Raw genomic sequence first — 19,207 nt, 5'->3', positions numbered from 1 at the left:
ATTATTCTAAAATATAATTTTGGACATTTAAAAGTGCAACAGTTAACGCATCTGTGGAGTACATCACAGTCAAAACACATATAACAAAGGCAGTGATACAGCTTAACATAATTGTTTTGGCAGTATTTAAGGACTATATTGTAATAAAATATACAGATTGATGTATAACATCATATTAGCTTAAGTCCTTCATAACAAAGTAGGACTTTTTTTTTTTTTTTTTACACAAAACCCATTTATAAAGTATCTATTCCTGTTTCCTGGAGAATATGGGATTGTGTTTTTTAACACGAGAAAAAGGATATGGCAGTATTACTTCCATTACTACAACAAGTAACGTTATAATAGCTGGTGGAATGTACAACGAAGTCGCAATCTGGACGCCGATACACACACAGAAAATATATATATATATTTGGTCCTTTGTATTGGTTCCGGGAACCATTTTCCAGTTTCTATTGTATATCAGCTGGATTGTGTTATGACAATTCGGATTCAGATATGGTTAATGGTTAGAAGGAACAAATAAAACTGTGAACCTTTAAACAATCGATTGTATAGGACATTCTCATATGTGCAAAGTGTGTATCATTGTTCCTCTCCATAAATAAGGTAGCACAAAATACTTTGCCGATACAGTAAAATTCCTTAAAGGGGTACTCCGGTGAAAAACTTTTTTTTTTTAAATCAACTGGTGCCAGAAAGTTACACAGATTTGTAAATTACTTCTATTAAAAAAATCTTAATCCTTCCTGTACTTATTAGCTGCTGAATACTACAGCGGAAATTCTTTTCTTTTTGAAACACAGAGCTGTCTGCTGACATCATGAGCACAGTGCTCTCTCCTGACATCTCTGTCCATTTTAGGAACTGTCCAGAACAGCATATGTTTGCTATGGGGATTTCCTTTTACTCTGGACAGTTCCTAAAGCTCTGTGTTTCAAACGGAAAAGAATTTCCTCTGTAGTATTCAGCAGCTAATAAGTACAGGAAGGATTAAGATTTTTTAATAGAAGTAATTTACAAATCTGTTTAACTTTTTGGCACCAGTTGGTAAAAAAAAAAAAAAAAAAAGTTTTTCACCGGAGTACCCCTTTAATTCCAGCATCTTATGGCCCTGAATTTGGAATAACCCAGCAATCTACAAGCAGTAGAAGTGAAGTATCTATTTTTAGTTAGTTAGTGTTGTCTAATAGTCTGCCTTATTGAAAGTTTTTAATAAGATGTGCATACTTTTCTATGACTAGCCCAGTGCTTTCCAACCAGTGCGCCTCCAGCTGTTGCAAAACTACAACCCCCAGTATGCCTGGGGGTTGTAGTTACTGGGGGTTGTAGTTTTGCAACAGCTGGAGGCGCACTGGTTAAGAAACACTGGACTAGCCTGATAAACCGTTTATGATCTGGCACCTCTCAGGTCCCATTAATGCTAAATGAAAGAAATTTTAGCGGAGATTGCTTTTAGCATACGTCAGGCACTGTAGAAAAAAAAAATCATAGCATAAATTCATTAGATGAGTATGTCCTGCTGTATAAAATTTCCAAAATATTTAAAAAAAAATTAAGCCCCCATATTTGAAATTTAAAAAAAAAATTCTTGACTAAGACTAGATTTCCACTTGATTTTTTGGCTCAAAAAATAAAAACACCGCCACTGCGTTTTTTTTTACCATTTTCCTGACATTTTTGCCTTTGTGTGGAAATTTGTTTTTTTTTTTGCTTTGGCAGTTTTTCCTGTTCCTGTGTCCACCCCTTTTTTTTTTTTTTTTTAACTCTTAATAAAAAAAAAAAAAAGAAGTAAAAGCTCCAGAACAAAACACCAATGTTAAACCCGCTTTGTGTTTTTAATGGTGTTTTTTTTCGACTTCTATGAGAGAGAGAAACGCCATGATTTCATAGAAAGAAAAAAAAACGCCATAGTCTCAACATGCTGCGATTTTTGAAAATCGCACACTAAGCCCAAAAATGATGAAAAACGCCAAAGAGGAGTAAAAAAAAAACAAACTATAAACTATATAACTAAAAAAAAAATATGGTGTTTCATAAATCCCGATTGACACAGTGCGGAATTTTGGGCCATTTTTTGGGAAAAAATAAATAACCAAGTGGAAATCTACCCTAATAACTAAAAAAAATATGGTATTTCATAAATCCCTATTGACACAGGGTGGCATTTTAGGCAATTTTGGGGGGGAAATTTATAATTAAGTGGAAATCTACCCTAATGGGAATTTATTGAGTCTTGGAGGAGTCAGACTTTTTTTTTTGTAAGCTCCTGAGACAAACTTTTGATAGTTAGGGCGAAAGCACAGTGGGTTAGTGCTTTATTTTGCCTTTAGCTATGTAACCGTTAATGTCATGTTCATAGAAAGCGGATGCGCGGCTAATCCGCAGCAGAGAAATACATTTGCTGGGTAGAAGCATACACTAACAATACCAGTTTGTGTTATAGGTTCTACTAGTATAGTTGATGGAGATTAATCCAGTCCTCCTTAAAAAATATGACATATATCTATGTAGTTAAGGGTTTAAAAATACTATGCTAGAACAAATCACAATCTAGTCAACGCTGTCTTTTCTATGGAGACGCTAGTGGTCAATACTTTTCTGCTAAATCCAAAGTCAGTTCGGTTACATATTAAAAGATCTGTAAGAAGTACCGTATTAATGCACAGAAAAATACCCACAGCTTCCTGTTAGTTAAGGTAGTCCTTAAAGTCAGTTGGATTAGAAACAATAACTCTTGATGATTTATAAAAATTCATCTAGTATTAATACTGATATTTGAATTACTTGCACAAAACAACATTTAGGATGGGGCATAGACATCCTCCCATCCTGTGTCCATTTGCATCTTTGAAGAAATGCATTTATTCTGAGATGTCTTCAGTCCCTTTAAGTGGTTTGTAAAGTCTTTGACAATTGTATAACAGCAGCTCCTGGTACAAAATATAGCACATAGAATATTCTCGAGTGGTCTCTTGTAGTTTAGTCCAAATAATATGTCCATTTCTTCACTATTTACATAAATACATTGGTGAAATTCAGCTGCAGGTTGATGTCTGTTGGAGTCAAGAATGCCCTTAAAGTACAAACCTACTGTTCTCATGTCCAACCACAAAATGTAAAAAAAATATATATAGGAAAAATATACTGAGATGCTAAGATGTACCGCTTGATAAAATGCACTGGGATGAGTTCAGAATTGGGGCCTCAGTAACAGGCGATAATTCCTTGCTGGTACCCGTGCTCTTGGTGGATGGTTGGCAAAGCAAATTGCTCAATCTCATGTTGTTCATTGCAACAAAGTGGTTTTTCTGAGTAAAAAAATAGAATCCCTGGACTTCACTGTCTTTCCTGTATGATTTCATGACGTGGTTAGTAAAATAAATTGAGACACAGGTATCTTAAAGGAAACTGTCCTCAACTAGATCTGACGAATCTATACCAATGTCATCCATCATCTCGATGTCTTCAATGGTCTCGTCCTCTCTCTTGACAAATGTGGAGCTGCTGGATCCTGTCTCAATTGCACTTTCATCAGATGTTTGGGAGCTGGAGATGAAAGATTGATGTATTAATTTTTGATTTAAAGAAATTGGTAAGTTGTTACATAGACCTTCAAGATTTTGGATTTGTGACTTAGGCCAAGTTCACATTAGCGTTGTGCTCCGTTTAGAGGAGCTCTGCTAGCAAAGTTTGTTCAAATTACAGGAGTTTAACAGAGAAAAAAATCCTGCATGTCATAATCTTTTCTCCACTAAACTCCTCTAAAAACAACGGACCACAGATGAAAACCCAACAGAACCCATTAAATGTCAATATTACCCATCGGGACTCAGCAGTGTCCAATATGCTCTGACCGATTCAGGGTCCACTCAGTGCCAAAAAAGGGCCGAATTGACCCTGAACTGGTCAGGGCACAATGGCAGTGTGTAAGTAGCCTCATAAATATCAAGACTGAAAAGAAAATCTGCAGTGTAAGACATTTATCCCCTATCCTCAGGATAGAGGATAAGTGTCTGATCGTGGGGGGTCCAAACGCTGGGACCCCAGTGATCTCCTGTACGGGGCCCAGGTCTGTTGTGGCCCTCCCATGCAGGAGGCGTGTTGGCCACAGCATGATGCTGCGGCTGACACGCTCCCTCCATGTATCTCTATGGGAGAGGCAGAGATGCTGGGTTTGTGCATCCCCGCCTATCCCATAAAGCTGTATGGGGGGGGAGGGGGTGCTGAGATCGACGATAAATGCATTAGCCGATCACAGCAGCGGCATTGCTGGGTCCCCTTACAGGAGATCACGGGAGGGGGTCTCAGCGGTCAAATCCCCCATGATCAGACACTTATAGGATAAGGGGATATGGGGATAAGTGTCTTACACTGCAGTACTCCTTTAAGTATCAATTTTTGTAGTATCCCTGCTGGGTACTTAATCTTAAGAGCTGGATTTACCTCTAACTATAGGCACAGATGGGCTGTGCCTATGAAAAAGTAACCACACATTGAACATTGTGTATTCTTAAGTGATGTATATTTATGTTGTCTAACAGTGTTCACAATTTTTTATACAGATGATATATATATATATATATATATATATATATTTATACATATATATATATATATATATATATATATATATATATATATATATATATATACTGATATGTACAGTGGGGCAAAAAAGTATTTAGTCAGCCGCCAATTGTACAAGTTCTCCCACTTAAAAAGATGAGAGAGGCCTGTAATTTTCAAAATAGGTGTACCTCAATTATGAGAGACAATGAGAAAAAATCCATAAAATCACATTGTCTGATTTTTAAAGAATTTATTTGCAAAGTATGGTGGAAAATAAGTATTTGGTCACCTACAAACAAGCAAGATTTATGGCTCTCACAGACCTGCAACTTTAAGAGTCTCCTCTGTCCTTTACTTGTTACCTGTATTAATGGCAACTGTTTGAACTTCTTATCACTATAAAAGACACCTGTCCACAACCTCAAACAGTCACACTCCAAACTCCACTATGGCCAAGACCAAAGAGCTGTCGAAGGACACCAGAAACAAAATTGTAGACCTGCACCAGGCTGGGAAGACTGAATATGCAATAGGAAAGCAGCTTGGTGTGAAGAAATCAACTGTGGGAGCAATTATTAGAAAATAGAAGACATACAAGACCACTTAAAAGCTCCCTCAACCTGGGGCTCCATGCAAGAACTCACCCCGTGGTGTCAAAATGATCACAAGAAGGGTGAGCAAAAATCCCAGAACCTAGTGAATGACCTGCAGAGAGCTGGGACGAAAGTAACAAAGGCTACCCTGAGTAACACACTATGCCGTCAGGGACTCAGATCAGGCAGTGCCAGATGTGTCCCCCTGCATCAGCCAGTACATGTCCGGGCCCATCTGAAGTTTGCTAGAGAGCATTTGGATGATCCAGAAGAGGATTGGGAGAATGTCATATGATCAGATGAAACCAAAGTAGAACTTTTTGATAAAACTCAACTTGTCGTGTTTGGAGGAAAAAGAATGCTTGTCACGATGCCGGCTGGCAGGTAGTGGATCCTCTGTGCCAGAGAGGGATTGGCGTGGACCGTGCTAGTGGACCGGTTCTAAGCCACTACTGGTTTTCACCAGAGCCCGCCGCAAAGCGGGATGGTCTTGCTGCGGCGGTAGTGACCAGGTCGTATCCACTAGCAACGGCTCACCTCTCTGGCTGCTGAAGATAGGCGCGGTACAAGGGAGTAGGCAAAAGCAAGGTCGGACGTAGCAGAAGGTCGGGGCAGGCAGCAAGTATCGTAGTCAGGGGCAACGGCAGAAGGTCTGGAAACACAGGCAAGGAACACACAAGGAACGCTTTCACTGGCACTAAGGCAACAAGATCCGGCAAGGGAGTGCAGGGGAAGTGAGGTGATATAGGGAAGTGCACAGGTGAACACACTAATTGGAACCACTGCGCCAATCAGCGGCGCAGTGGCCCTTTAAATCGCAGAGACCCGGCGCGCGCGCGCCCTAGGGAGCGGGGCCGCGCGCGCCGGGACAGAACAGACGGAGAGCGAGTCAGGTAGGGGAGCCGGGGTGCGCATCGCGAGCGGGCGCTACCCGCATCGCGAATCGCATCCCGGCTGGCAGCGGAATCGCAGCGCCCCGGGTCAGAGGACGTGACCGGAGCGCTGCCGCGGGGAGAGTGAAGCGAGCGCTCCGGGGAGGAGCGGGGACCCGGAGCGCTCGGCGTAACAGTACCCCCCCCCTTGGGTCTCCCCCTCTTCTTAGAGCCTGAGAACCTGAGGAGCAGACTTTTGTCTAGGATGTTGTCCTCAGGTTCCCAGGATCTCTCTTCAGGACCACAACCCTCCCAGTCCACTAAAAAAAATTTTTTCCCTCTGACCTTTTTGGCAGCTAAAATTTCTTTGACCGAGAAGATGTCCGAGGAGCCGGAAACAGGAGTGGGAGGAACAGATTTGGGAGAAAAACGGTTGAGGATGAGTGGTTTGAGAAGAGAGACGTGAAAGGCATTAGGGATACGAAGAGAGGGAGGAAGAAGAAGTTTATAAGAGACAGGATTAATTTGACACAAAATTTTGAAAGGACCAAGATAGCGTGGTCCCAACTTGTAGCTAGGGACACGGAAGCGGACATATTTAGCGGAGAGCCATACCTTGTCTCCAGGGGAAAAAACGGGGGGGGCTCTGCTTTTCTTATCCGCGAACTTCTTCATGCGTGATGAAGCCTGTAAGAGAGATTTTTGGGTCTCTCTCCATATGATGGAAAGGTCACGAGAAATTTCATCCACAGCGGGCAGACCAGAGGGCAAGGGAGTAGGGAGGGGGGGAAGAGGGTGACGGCCGTACACCACGAAAAATGGGGATTTGGAGGAAGACTCAGAGACCCTGAAGTTATACGAGAATTCGGCCCATGGGAGGAGATCTGCCCAGTCATCCTGGCGGGAGGAAACAAAATGTCGCAAATAATCACCCAAGATCTGGTTAATCCTTTCTACTTGTCCATTGGACTGGGGATGATATGCAGAAGAAAAATTTAATTTAATCTTGAGTTGTTTACAGAGAGCCCTCCAGAATTTAGACACGAATTGGACGCCTCTATCCGAGACAATCTGCGTAGGCAACCCGTGAAGACGAAAAATGTGTACAAAAAATTGTTTAGCCAACTGAGGCGCAGAAGGAAGACCAGGAAGAGGGATGAAATGTGCCATTTTGGAGAATCGATCAACGACCACCCAAATAACAGTGTTGCCACGGGAAGGGGGTAAATCAGTAATAAAATCCATACCAATCAGAGACCAAGGCTGTTCGGGGACAGGCAGAGGATGAAGAAAACCAGCGGGCTTCTGGCGAGGAGTCTTATCCCGGGCACAGATAGTGCAGGCTCGCACAAAGTCCACAACATCCGTCTCCAGAGTCGGCCACCAATAGAAGCGGGAGATGAGTTGCACAGATTTCTTGATACCCGCATGACCTGCGAGATGGGAGGAGTGACCCCATTTGAGGATTCCGAGGCGTTGGCGAGGAGAAACAAAGGTCTTTCCTGGAGGAGTCTGCCTGATGGAGGCAGGAGAAGTGGAGATCAGGCAGACAGGTGGAATGATGTGTTGCGGAGAGAGTTCAACTTCTGAGGCATCCGAGGAACGAGAGAGAGCATCGGCCCTAATGTTCTTATCGGCAGGACGAAAGTGAATCTCAAAATTAAATCGGGCAAAGAACAGAGACCACCGGGCCTGGCGAGGATTCAGCCGTTGGGCAGACTGGAGGTAGGAGAGGTTCTTGTGGTCGGTGTAGATAATAACAGGAGAACTTGATCCCTCCAGCAGATGCCTCCATTCCTCAAGTGCTAATTTAATGGCTAGAAGCTCTCGATCCCCGATGGAGTAGTTCCTCTCCGCTGGAGAGAAGGTCCTAGAGAAAAAACCACAAGTGACAGCATGCCCGGAAGAATTTTTTTGTAGAAGAACAGCTCCAGCTCCCACTGAGGAGGCATCAACCTCCAATAGGAAGGGTTTGGAAGGGTCAGGTCTGGAGAGGACGGGAGCCGAAGAAAAGGCAGACTTGAGTCGTTTAAAGGCGTCTTCTGCTTGAGGAGGCCAGGACTTGGGATCAGCATTTTTTTTGGTTAAAGCCACGATAGGAGCCACAATGGTAGAAAAATGTGGAATAAATTGCCTGTAATAATTGGCGAACCCCAAAAAGCGTTGGATAGCACGGAGTCCGGAGGGGCGTGGCCAATCTAAGACGGCAGAGAGTTTGTCTGGATCCATCTGTAGTCCCTGGCCAGAGACCAAATATCCTAGAAAAGGAAGAGATTGGCATTCAAACAGACATTTCTCAATTTTGGCATAGAGTTGGTTGTCACGAAGTCTCTGAAGAACCATACGGACATGCTGGCGGTGTTCTTCTAGATTGGCAGAAAAAATTAGGATATCGTCCAGATATACAACAACACAGGAGTATAACAGATCACGAAAAATTTCATTGACAAAGTCTTGGAAGACGGCAGGGGCGTTGCACAGTCCAAAGGGCATGACCAGATACTCAAAGTGTCCATCTCTGGTGTTAAATGCCATTTTCCACTTGTCCCCCTCTCTGATGCGGATGAGGTTATAGGCGCCTCTTAAGTCCAATTTAGTGAAGATGTGGGCACCTTGGAGGCGATCAAAGAGTTCAGAGATGAGGGGTAAGGGGTAGCGGTTCTTAACCGTGATTTTATTAAGACCGCGGTAGTCAATGCAAGGACGTAGGGAGCCATCTTTTTTGGACACAAAGAAAAATCCGGCTCCGGCAGGAGAGGAGGATTTACGGATAAAGCCCTTTTTTAGATTCTCCTGGACGTATTCGGACATGGCAAGAGTCTCTGGGGCAGAGAGAGGATAAATTCTGCCCCGGGGTGGAGTAGTGCCCGGGAGGAGGTCGATAGGGCAATCATAAGGCCTGTGAGGAGGTAGAGTCTCAGCTTGTTTTTTGCAGAAAACATCCGCGAAGTCCATATAGGCCTTAGGGAGACCGGTTACTGGAGGAACCACAGAGTTACGGCAAGGGTTACTGGGAACCGGTTTTAGACAGTTCTTGGAACAAGAGGACCCCCAACTCTTGATCTCCCCAGTGGACCAATCCAGGGTAGGGGAATGAAGTTGAAGCCAGGGAAGTCCAAGGAGAATTTCCGAGGTGCAATTGGGGAGGACCAAAAGTTCAATCCTCTCATGATGAGATCCGATGCTCATAAGAAGGGGCTCCGTGCGGAAACGTATGGTACAGTCCAATCTTTCATTATTTACACAATTGATGTAGAGGGGTCTGGCGAGACTGGTCACCGGGATGTTGAACCTGTTGACGAGAGAGGCCAAAATAAAATTTCCTGCAGATCCAGAGTCCAAGAAGGCCACTGTAGAGAAGGAGAAGGCAGAGGCAGACATCCGCACAGGCACAGTAAGACGTGGAGAAGCAGAGTAGACATCAAGGACTGTCTCGCCTTTGTGCGGAGTCAGCGTACGTCTTTCCAGGCGGGGAGGACGGATAGGACAATCTCTCAGGAAGTGTTCGGTACTAGCACAGTACAGGCAGAGGTTCTCCATACGGCGTCGTGTCCTCTCTTGAGGTGTCAGGCGAGACCGGTCGACCTGCATAGCCTCCACGGCGGAAGGCACAGGAACAGATTGCAGGGGACCAGAGGAGAGAGGAGCCGAGGAGAAGAAACGCCTCGTGCGAACAGAGTCCATATCTTGGCGGAGTTCCTGACGCCTTTCGGAAAAACGCATGTCAATGCGAGTGGCTAGGTGAATAAGTTCATGTAGATTAGCAGGAATTTCTCGTGCGGCCAGAACATCTTTAATGTTGCTGGATAGGCCTTTTTTGAAGGTCGCGCAGAGGGCCTCATTATTCCAGGACAATTCTGAAGCAAGAGTACGGAATTGTACGGCATACTCGCCAACGGAAGAATTACCCTGGACCAGGTTCAACAGGGCAGTCTCAGCAGAAGAGGCTCGGGCAGGTTCCTCAAAGACACTTCGGATTTCCGAGAAGAAGGAGTGTACAGAGGCAGTGACGGGGTCATTGCGGTCCCAGAGCGGTGTGGCCCATGACAGGGCTTTTCCGGACAGAAGGCTGACTACGAAAGCCACCTTAGACCTTTCAGTGGGAAACAGGTCCGACATCATCTCCAGATGCAGGGAACATTGGGAAAGAAAGCCACGGCAAAACTTAGAGTCCCCATCAAATTTATCCGGCAAGGATAAGCGTATCCCAGGAGCGGCCACTCGCTGCGGAGGAGGTGCAGGAGCTGGCGGAGGAGATGACTGCTGAAGCTGTGGTAGTAACTGTTGTAGCATAATGGTCAGTTGAGACAGCTGTTGGCCTTGTTGCGCTATCTGTTGTGACTGCTGGACGACCACCGTGGTGAGGTCAGCGACAACTGGCAGAGGAACTTCAGCGGGATCCATGGCCGGATCTACTGTCACGATGCCGGCTGGCAGGTAGTGGATCCTCTGTGCCAGAGAGGGATTGGCGTGGACCGTGCTAGTGGACCGGTTCTAAGCCACTACTGGTTTTCACCAGAGCCCGCCGCAAAGCGGGATGGTCTTGCTGCGGCGGTAGTGACCAGGTCGTATCCACTAGCAACGGCTCACCTCTCTGGCTGCTGAAGATAGGCGCGGTACAAGGGAGTAGGCAAAAGCAAGGTCGGACGTAGCAGAAGGTCGGGGCAGGCAGCAAGGATCGTAGTCAGGGGCAACGGCAGAAGGTCTGGAAACACAGGCAAGGAACACACAAGGAACGCTTTCACTGGCACTAAGGCAACAAGATCCGGCAAGGGAGTGCAGGGGAAGTGAGGTGATATAGGGAAGTGCACAGGTGAACACACTAATTGGAACCACTGCGCCAATCAGCGGCGCAGTGGCCCTTTAAATCGCAGAGACCCGGCGCGCGCGCGCCCTAGGGAGCGGGGCCGCGCGCGCCGGGACAGAACAGACGGAGAGCGAGTCAGGTAGGGGAGCCGGGGTGCGCATCGCGAGCGGGCGCTACCCGCATCGCGAATCGCATCCCGGCTGGCAGCGGAATCGCAGCGCCCCGGGTCAGAGGACGTGACCGGAGCGCTGCCGCGGGGAGAGTGAAGCGAGCGCTCCGGGGAGGAGCGGGGACCCGGAGCGCTCGGCGTAACAATGCTGAGTTGCATCCAAAGAACACCATACCTACTGTGAAGCATGGGGGAGGAAACATCATGTTTTGGGGCTGTTTTTCTACTAAGGGACCAGGACGACTGATCCATGTAAAGGAAAGAATGAATGGGGCCATGTATCATGAGATTGTGAGTGAAAACCTCCTTCCATCATGGAAGATGAAACATAACTGGTTCTTTCAGCATGACAATGATCCCAAACACACTGCCCGGGCAATGAAGGAGTGGCTTCGTAAGAAGCATTTCAAGGTCCTGGAGTGGCCTAGCCAGTCTCCAAAACTCAACCCCATAGAAAACCTTTGGAGAGAGTTGAAAGTCCGTGTTGCCCAGGAACAGCCTCAAAACATCACTGCTCTAGAGGAGATCTGCATGGAGGAATAGGCCAAAATACCAGCAACAGTGTGTGAAAGCCTTGTGAAGACTTACAGAAAAAGTTTGACTTCTGTCATTGCCAACAAAGGGTATTTAACAAAGTATTGAGATGAACTTTTGTAATTGACCAAATACTTATTTTCCACCATAATTTGCAAATAAATTCTTTAAAAATCAGACAATGTGATTTCATGGATTTTTTTTCTCATTCTGTCTCTCATAGTTGAGGTATATCTATGATGAAAATTACAGGCCTCTCATTTTAAGTGGGAGAACGTGCACAATTGGTGGCTGACTAAATACTTTTTTGCCCCACTGTATCATCCTCAGTGCAGTGTTTGATTTTAGCAATGAACATAATAAGCAGGTGCCATTATATATTGTCACTTCTATTCTCTTAACAAGTATTGCCCCTTCAAGACATAAGACTGATAACCCTATCTTATTATACATGAAAATAATTTGGTATTGGACGGGGACATTACAAAAAGTGTAGACATTAATGCTGTCTAGCCATCTTTCAGTTTTTTGACATTTTGCATGGATTCAGTTATCTTTCAATAGTAGATTCTGGTTGTCATTAGAGATGAGCGAACTTACAGTAAATTCAATTCGTCACGAACTTCTCGGCTCGGCAGTTGATGACTTTTCCTGCGTAAATTAGTTCAGCCTTCAGGTGCTCTGGTGGGCTGGAAAAGGTGGATACATTCCTAGGAAAGAGTCTCCTAGGACTGTATCCACCTTTTCCAGCCCACCGGAGCACCGGAAAGCTGAACTAATTTATGCAGGAAAAGTCATCAACTGCCGAGCCGAGAAGTTCGTGACGAATCAAATTTACTGTAAGTTCGCTCATCTCTAGTTGTCATCATAACAAACTGATGAACATTATACTCTATCAACATGAGAGGGGTTTACCCACTGACCACGTCTATCTTGTTTGTGTGCTACCACTTGGGGACCACTGTGATTGAGATCAGTTGGGGTCTCAGCAGTTAGATCCCGAGCAGTCATACATGTGTCTTGTATGAAACATGTGGACCTTCCACATCCAAATGCATATACTGTAACTTCATTATCCCCATAGGTAAATTACCTGTGCCTGTTTCTCTTGCTGGTCTCATCCTCTGAAACTGGATCAATGTCTGGCAGGGGAATGATGTAGCCGCTGTCAGCACTAAGTCTCTGCTCATCGAAGCCGCTTTCTCTGTCCTTCATTTTATGCTCATTCTTGTAGGTCACGCCGATGTAAGAATTGTCGCTATCACTTCGCATTCGAGTGACGGCAGGATGGTCACTTCTTAGGAAGTCATGAAGAACTGTCTCATAACACTACAAAAGGTAAAAATAAATGCACAGACTTTATTATACGTACTATACTATTATACGTACTATACTAGCAATTTCAGTGTATACAGCAGTGTTTCCCAACCAGGGTGCCTCCAGCTGTTGCAAAACTACAACTCCCAGCATGCCCGGACAGCCAAAGGCTGTCCGGGCATGCTGGGAGTTGAAGTTTTGCAACAGCTGGAGGCACCCTGGTTGGGAAACACTGGTATAAAGAGTCAAATTCTGACACCAAATGCCATGTTACTGTTCGTAAGTCATTTCAGTGGCAAGTTCCAATGTATTTATTTTTTTGATCATCCAACAACAAAGGTAGAACAACAGCCATATACTGGCTCATACATTGCAGAATGGCTGATGTCATGCTAAAATGCAGTTGTAACAATCTAGCACTAGCCTAATGCAAGGACCAGTTGTAATATTGATAGGCCAAATAGCTACCAGATATTTAAAGGGGTACTTTGGTGGAAAACTTTTTTTTTTTTTTTTAAATCAACTGGTGCCAGAAGGTTTAACAGATTTGTAAATCACTTCTATTAAGAATTCTTAATCCTTCCAGTACTTATTAGCGGCTGTATTCTACAGAGGAAATTCTTTTCTTTATGGATTTATTTTCTGTCACGACCACAGTGCTCTCTGCTGACACCTCTGTCCATTTTAGGAACTGTCCAGAGCAGCATATGTTTGCTATGGGGATTTTCTCCTGCTCTGGACAGATTCTGACATGGACAGAGGTGTCAGCAGAGAGCACTGTGGTCAGACAGAAAATAAATCCAAAAAGAGAAAAATTTCCTCTGTAGTATACAGCCGCTAATAAGTACTGGAAGGATTAAGATTGTTTTAATAGAAGTAATTTAAAAATCTGTTCAACTTTCTGGCATCAGTTGATAAAAAAAAAAAAAAAAATTTACACCAGAGTACCCCTTTAATTTCTATGGTCCAATAAGAAGCTATGTTTTTCTAGTTTTGTTAATTTGGTTTATGTTTCAGAGTATTGTATACCCACGTACCCAAGTACTAAATTGTTGAAGTATTTTAATTTCAGAGTATTGTATACCCAAGTACCCAAGCTTTAAAGGGGTATTCCAGGATAAAAACCTTTTTTTTTTATATCAAGTGGCTCCAGAAAGGTAAACAGATTTGTAAATTACTATTAAAAAATCTTAATCCTTTCAATAATTATCAGCTACTGAAGTTGAGTTGTTGTTTTCTGTCTGGCAACAGTGCTCTCTGCTGACATCTTTGCTTGTCTCGGGAACTGCACAGAGTAGAAGAGGTTTGCTATGGGGATTTGCTTCTAAACTGGGTGGTTCCCGAGACACGTGTCATCAGAGAGCACTTAGAACAACTCAACTTCAGCAGCTCCATAAGTACTGAAAGGATTATGTTTTTTTATAGAAGTAATTTACAAATCTGATTGAATCCCAAGTAGAAACAGCAATGCTGAGCACCAGCGGCAAGCAAATCAATCAGTAACGGTAGCCAATGTGAATGGACCTCAGTCACAGCATACACGTGCATGCGGGGGGTGCTATCCTGAAGTGCATATAGTGCGGTACAACATCATATCCAAGTAGAAGAAAAGATGCACTCACCCCGTGTAAGTAGAAAAGACTTCTTTTATTTTGCAGTGCGGAACAAAGCAAGACCCCGGCAGCTTGTGTAGGGATAAAGTGCAGGACGCTGCAGACTTTCTAAGGTGTGACAGCCGTTTCACCCACGCATGCGGGATTCGTCAGACCTGACGAAGCCCGCATGCGCGGGTGAAACGGCTGTCACAACTTAGACGTCTGCAGCGTCCTGCACTTTATCCCTACACAAGCTGCCGGGGTCTTGCTTTGTTCCGCACTGCAAAATAAAAGAAGTCTTTTCTACTTACACGGGGTGAGTGCATCTTTTCTTCTACTTGGATTGAGCTAAACTTTATCCACTGTATATAGTAATACCTTTTTGTATTCCCCAGGAAGAAGGCTTTCAACTATTTCACTCAAATGATAGAAAGAGGGTCTTTTCTCTGGCTCGCTGTTCCAGCACTTCACCATAATGTCATACCTATAGAAACAGAACAATTTACAATGTAACATTCGTTATAAAGACTACCAGCAGCTGCCAGCCTGGTTTCCAGTAGGTATTTGTATACTTACACTTCATGAGTAGCATGATCGGGTTTTGCCATTCTGTAGCCACTTTTTATCTTGTTATAGAATGTAGAGTCTACAACCATCCCCGGGTATGGTGTGCCACCTACAAATACAATACATTATTAAGTCATGTGCTCTTCTGCCATGTACAATTTCATACCATGTTTAGGACATCTTAACTTAAGACAACTTCTACATAAAAATCTACATAAATTCATGGTCGAGGAAAAATACATGGGACAATACGACACGTTGTCCTAGATTTTTCAATCTGTAAGAGAAAAAGTGGAGTGACTTTCCTACAGCAACCAATCACAGCTCAGCTTTCACTTTACCAGAGCTTGTTAGCTGAGCTGTGATTGGTTACAGTGGGAAAATCACTCTTTCTCTCACAAAGTTGGATAAATCTTGGCCATCGTCTGGGTAAGTTTGCATATATTTTCCTCATAAACTGATATTAAAGGAGTACTCCAGTTGGAACTGTTCCGAACACTGGAGCCGGCGCTGGGTGCTTGTGATGTCATAGCCCCGCCCCCTCATGACATCACACCCCACCCCCTCAATGCAAGTCCATGGTAGGGGGCGTGGCGGCTGTCACGCCCCCTCCCATAGACTTGCATTGAGGGGGCGGGGCTATGAAGTCATGAGCTCCCAGCGTCGGCTCCAGCATTCGCCGAGCAGTGGAGAACTCATTTAAGGTGACACATATAAGCAAAAGGCCATCTTCTTACATATATTCACATTGTTCACTTACCAAGAGAGAATATCTCCCAGAGCAGGATCCCGAATGACCAGACATCACTCAGAGTTGTGTAGAGATTGTCGAAGATACTTTCTGGTGCCATCCACTTCACTGGAAGGAAAGTCTGTGCAGAAGAAGACATCATAAACTTAATATCACCCATAGAACTCTGTTTTCCACACAAGAATTTTGGTTCATAACAAGATCCAGTAAACTTTGGGAGTGGTCCTATATGAGCGTCTCAATGTAGGGAATGATTTAGGGTTTGAAGACGGATGACATGTAATTTACTGTACTTTGAACTACATGTATACCAGTCATTTCTGCTCTAAAATGAAGTGTGGTCATAGTAATTATAATGTTCCTTCTATGTTACATTGTAAATGATGGGTAGATTTGATACATACACTGCCCTTTGATACGTAATTGGAATCATGCATGATGTCTCTGGCTAGACCAAAGTCACAGATCTTCACAATTTTCCCTTGTGCCAGCAGGACGTTGCGAGCTGCCAAGTCACGGTGTACACACTGCGGGGGGATAAACAAAATACTGTGAGATTAGGGTCCTTAGAAGGTATGCGGAACTTAAAGGAATTCAATTGCTGTACTGTACGTACATTCTTAGATGCTAAAAACTCCATGCCGCGGGCAACCTGGTATGTGAAACTCAGTAAATCCAGTAGAGTTAGGCCATCAAATCCATCATCCGACAGGAGGTTTTTCACTTCTGTTTAATAAGAAGGCAAGAAAAGACATAAGCTTATTCACTACATTTTTGGGAAGTGAAGTTTTTTTTATTATATTTGATTTTTTATCTATCTATCTATTTTCTACATAATTTTGAAAGGCACCAAATGTATACTGTTGTGTTAAGTTGTATTAGAATTTACCTGACATAGGCTTTTTCTTGTAAGACGCAGGGCGGTCATACAGAGATCTCTGAATGTCAGAATACTTGGATGCTTCATTCATCTCCAACATAGGTACATATTGGGTGGTATCAGCCTGCTTCATGTCCATATAGTCACCATTATTTTCAAAAGATAAAATCACATAGCTGGAACGTAAAGAGATTCGATTTTAATATACTTTTGAGTTGCTAACCAAGCTTGAAAAATTATATTGTATACCAGGATCCCATGGATAAGAAGCAACCTATTGCTATTTATCAAGTCATACATATATAGGTAACCTATAGTGCAATGTATATATATATATATATATATATATATATATATATATATATATATATATATATAAAAGATGCAATTCAGGCAGAAGCTGTCACAGTAAAGCCAGTGTTATATTCTCAGGGTATAGCTGACATCTTACCTCCTTGTGCTTTCATCAACTGGGTTTAGACCAAAGATATCAAGATCTTTCTTTGGTTTCTCTGGGTGTCGAGTTTGAAAATTATCCCGATTCTTGTGCAGGTAATTCACCAGATCCCCATAAAAACAGTATTCAGTAATAATATAAATAGGCCCTGGAAATGAAAGGAAAACACATTAAAAATAACACGGAATCTGGATCGGAAATGGACAACACAATAGCAGCCAAGTAGTAAGTGGTCACATGGGCAATGAGCAGTTAGGAGAGGCACTTCTTTAAAGGGGTACTCCGCTGCTCAGTGTTTGGTACAAACTGTTCCGAACGCTGGAGCCGGCGCCAGAAGCTTGTGACTTCATAGCCACACCCCCTCATGATGTCCCGCCCCGCCCCCTCAATGCAAGGCTATGGGAGGGGGCGTGCCGGATGTCACGCCCCCTCCCATAGACTTGCATTGAGGGGGCAGGGCGTGACATCATGAGGGGGTGTGACTATGACATCACGAGCTTCCGGCGCCAGCTCCAGCCACTGTCAACCACTTAGATTAAAACTTTTGGCATGTCTCTACAACATATCAAAAGTTTTGTAAGTGAAAATTAAGGGGTCTGAGTGTTCATACCCTGACCGATCGCTAGAATAAGCCGAGAGAAGAGCGCAATAGGCGAGACAAACTTACAATGTAAGTCTACAGGATTGTCACGTAACCACATTCTTCTCCCCCATTCTAGTGATCAGTCAGGGTCTGCACACTCAGATCCTGACCGAACAAAACTTTTGACTTGTCCCTAGGACATGTGAAATGTGTTTTTTTTATGCAACAGATATACCAGGCAGTTCAGGGTGAGCAGTTTGTGTAATTTGTCTCCAAACTAATGTGTCTCCTGTGTTATGATCCAGCCCATCACTAACAAGAAAAGATGTAGTTTGTCCAGGTAAACAATCATTACATACCTGACTTGGTGCATGCTCCCAGTAAGTTCACTATGTTCAGATGAGCTCCAAGATGTGTCATTATCTTCAGTTCAGACATAAGAGCCTGTTTCTCACTTGTTCTAGCAGTGGCTGTTGAGAAAGGTGCAGAAAATTCAATACACTAATGTCAGATGTATAAAATAGATAGATAAATATTAGATAGATAAATGATTTTAACATACGCTTCAGCATTTTTACAGCCACTTTCATCACAGGCTGTGAACGACTAAGTCCATATGCAGTGCCTTCCACTACTTTGCCAAAGGCTCCTGATCCGAGGATTCGTCCTGCGCAATACCAAATAAAATATATTAAGTAAATCACATAGAAAGTTATAAAAAGGAATGGATTTCAGCTAATTTTTTTTTTTACACTTTATGGGGTAAAATGGGAAAAAAGGACATTTTACATTTTTATTGGGGGGAGGGGATTTTTCAAAATGTTGTAACTTTTTTTTTTTACTTTCATTTTTACACTTTTTATGTCCCCATAAGGAACTATCTATAGCAATCCTTTGATTGCTAATACTGTAATACTGTGCAGTGCTATGTATAGGACACAGCACTACTCAGTATTATCGGTCATCTTCTGCTCTGGTCTGCTCGATCTCAGACCACAGCAGAAGACCCCGGGAGACGGCCGGAGCCCGGTGAGGGGACCTCCGGCCGCCATGCTGGATGATCGGATCGCCGCGGCAGCGCTGCGGGCGATCCGATCATCCATTCAAACTACCGCAATGCTGCAGATTAATATACCCACTTACCGAGAACAAGTCCATCTCTTTGAAATTCCCAGCGTGAATCGTAAGGCAGTTGCATTGGGTCTACATAGATATATTCATGACCATCAGGGCTTATCGACTCTATGACTCGCCATCTAATTTCATACCTTGGTTTCTGAAAATAAAAGATGGGTTTAATATTTCATAATACTACGGTAACTAATATATAATATTGAATTATGTGACATTAAATAGATTAAAAGATAGTAGTAGCACCTGGGGCCTGGTGCTGGGAGAGCCCAAAGGCCCATATGCTATATATATAACAATACACCAGCATTACAAATGGCACATGGTAGTTTCAGGGTTTGGTGACAGACTCTACATTAAGGTTTACATTTTTAAA

The 19,207-nt window shown here is 43.6% G+C and overlaps 1 protein-coding gene across 2 annotated transcripts in view; it reads right to left on the bottom strand.

The window, feature by feature from the left end:
- Positions 1–1,552: 1,552 nt before the first annotated feature.
- PDGFRA (platelet derived growth factor receptor alpha) overlaps positions 1,553–19,207 on the bottom strand; it is a 47,542-nt gene continuing 29,887 nt past the window's right edge. For both annotated transcript variants that reach the window (XM_056558145.1, XM_056558156.1), the window contains exons 12-23: positions 18,844–18,976; positions 18,263–18,367; positions 18,060–18,170; positions 17,112–17,265; positions 16,670–16,836; positions 16,397–16,506; positions 16,185–16,307; positions 15,790–15,901; positions 15,039–15,138; positions 14,841–14,946; positions 12,644–12,879; positions 1,553–3,552 (exon numbers count right to left, since the gene is read on the bottom strand). In XM_056558145.1, coding sequence (XP_056414120.1) covers positions 3,405–3,552; positions 12,644–12,879; positions 14,841–14,946; positions 15,039–15,138; positions 15,790–15,901; positions 16,185–16,307; positions 16,397–16,506; positions 16,670–16,836; positions 17,112–17,265; positions 18,060–18,170; positions 18,263–18,367; positions 18,844–18,976 — 1,605 coding nt within the window. In that variant the 3' untranslated portion in view covers positions 1,553–3,404. The remainder of the gene's footprint in view (positions 3,553–12,643; positions 12,880–14,840; positions 14,947–15,038; positions 15,139–15,789; positions 15,902–16,184; positions 16,308–16,396; positions 16,507–16,669; positions 16,837–17,111; positions 17,266–18,059; positions 18,171–18,262; positions 18,368–18,843; positions 18,977–19,207) is intronic.

Source organism: Hyla sarda, chromosome 1, assembly GCF_029499605.1.
Source record: "Hyla sarda isolate aHylSar1 chromosome 1, aHylSar1.hap1, whole genome shotgun sequence".
NCBI classification, from domain to species: Eukaryota; Metazoa; Chordata; class Amphibia; order Anura; family Hylidae; genus Hyla; species Hyla sarda.
Note: the sequence above shows the minus strand (reverse complement) of the source record. Positions and strands in the feature narration are given on the sequence as shown.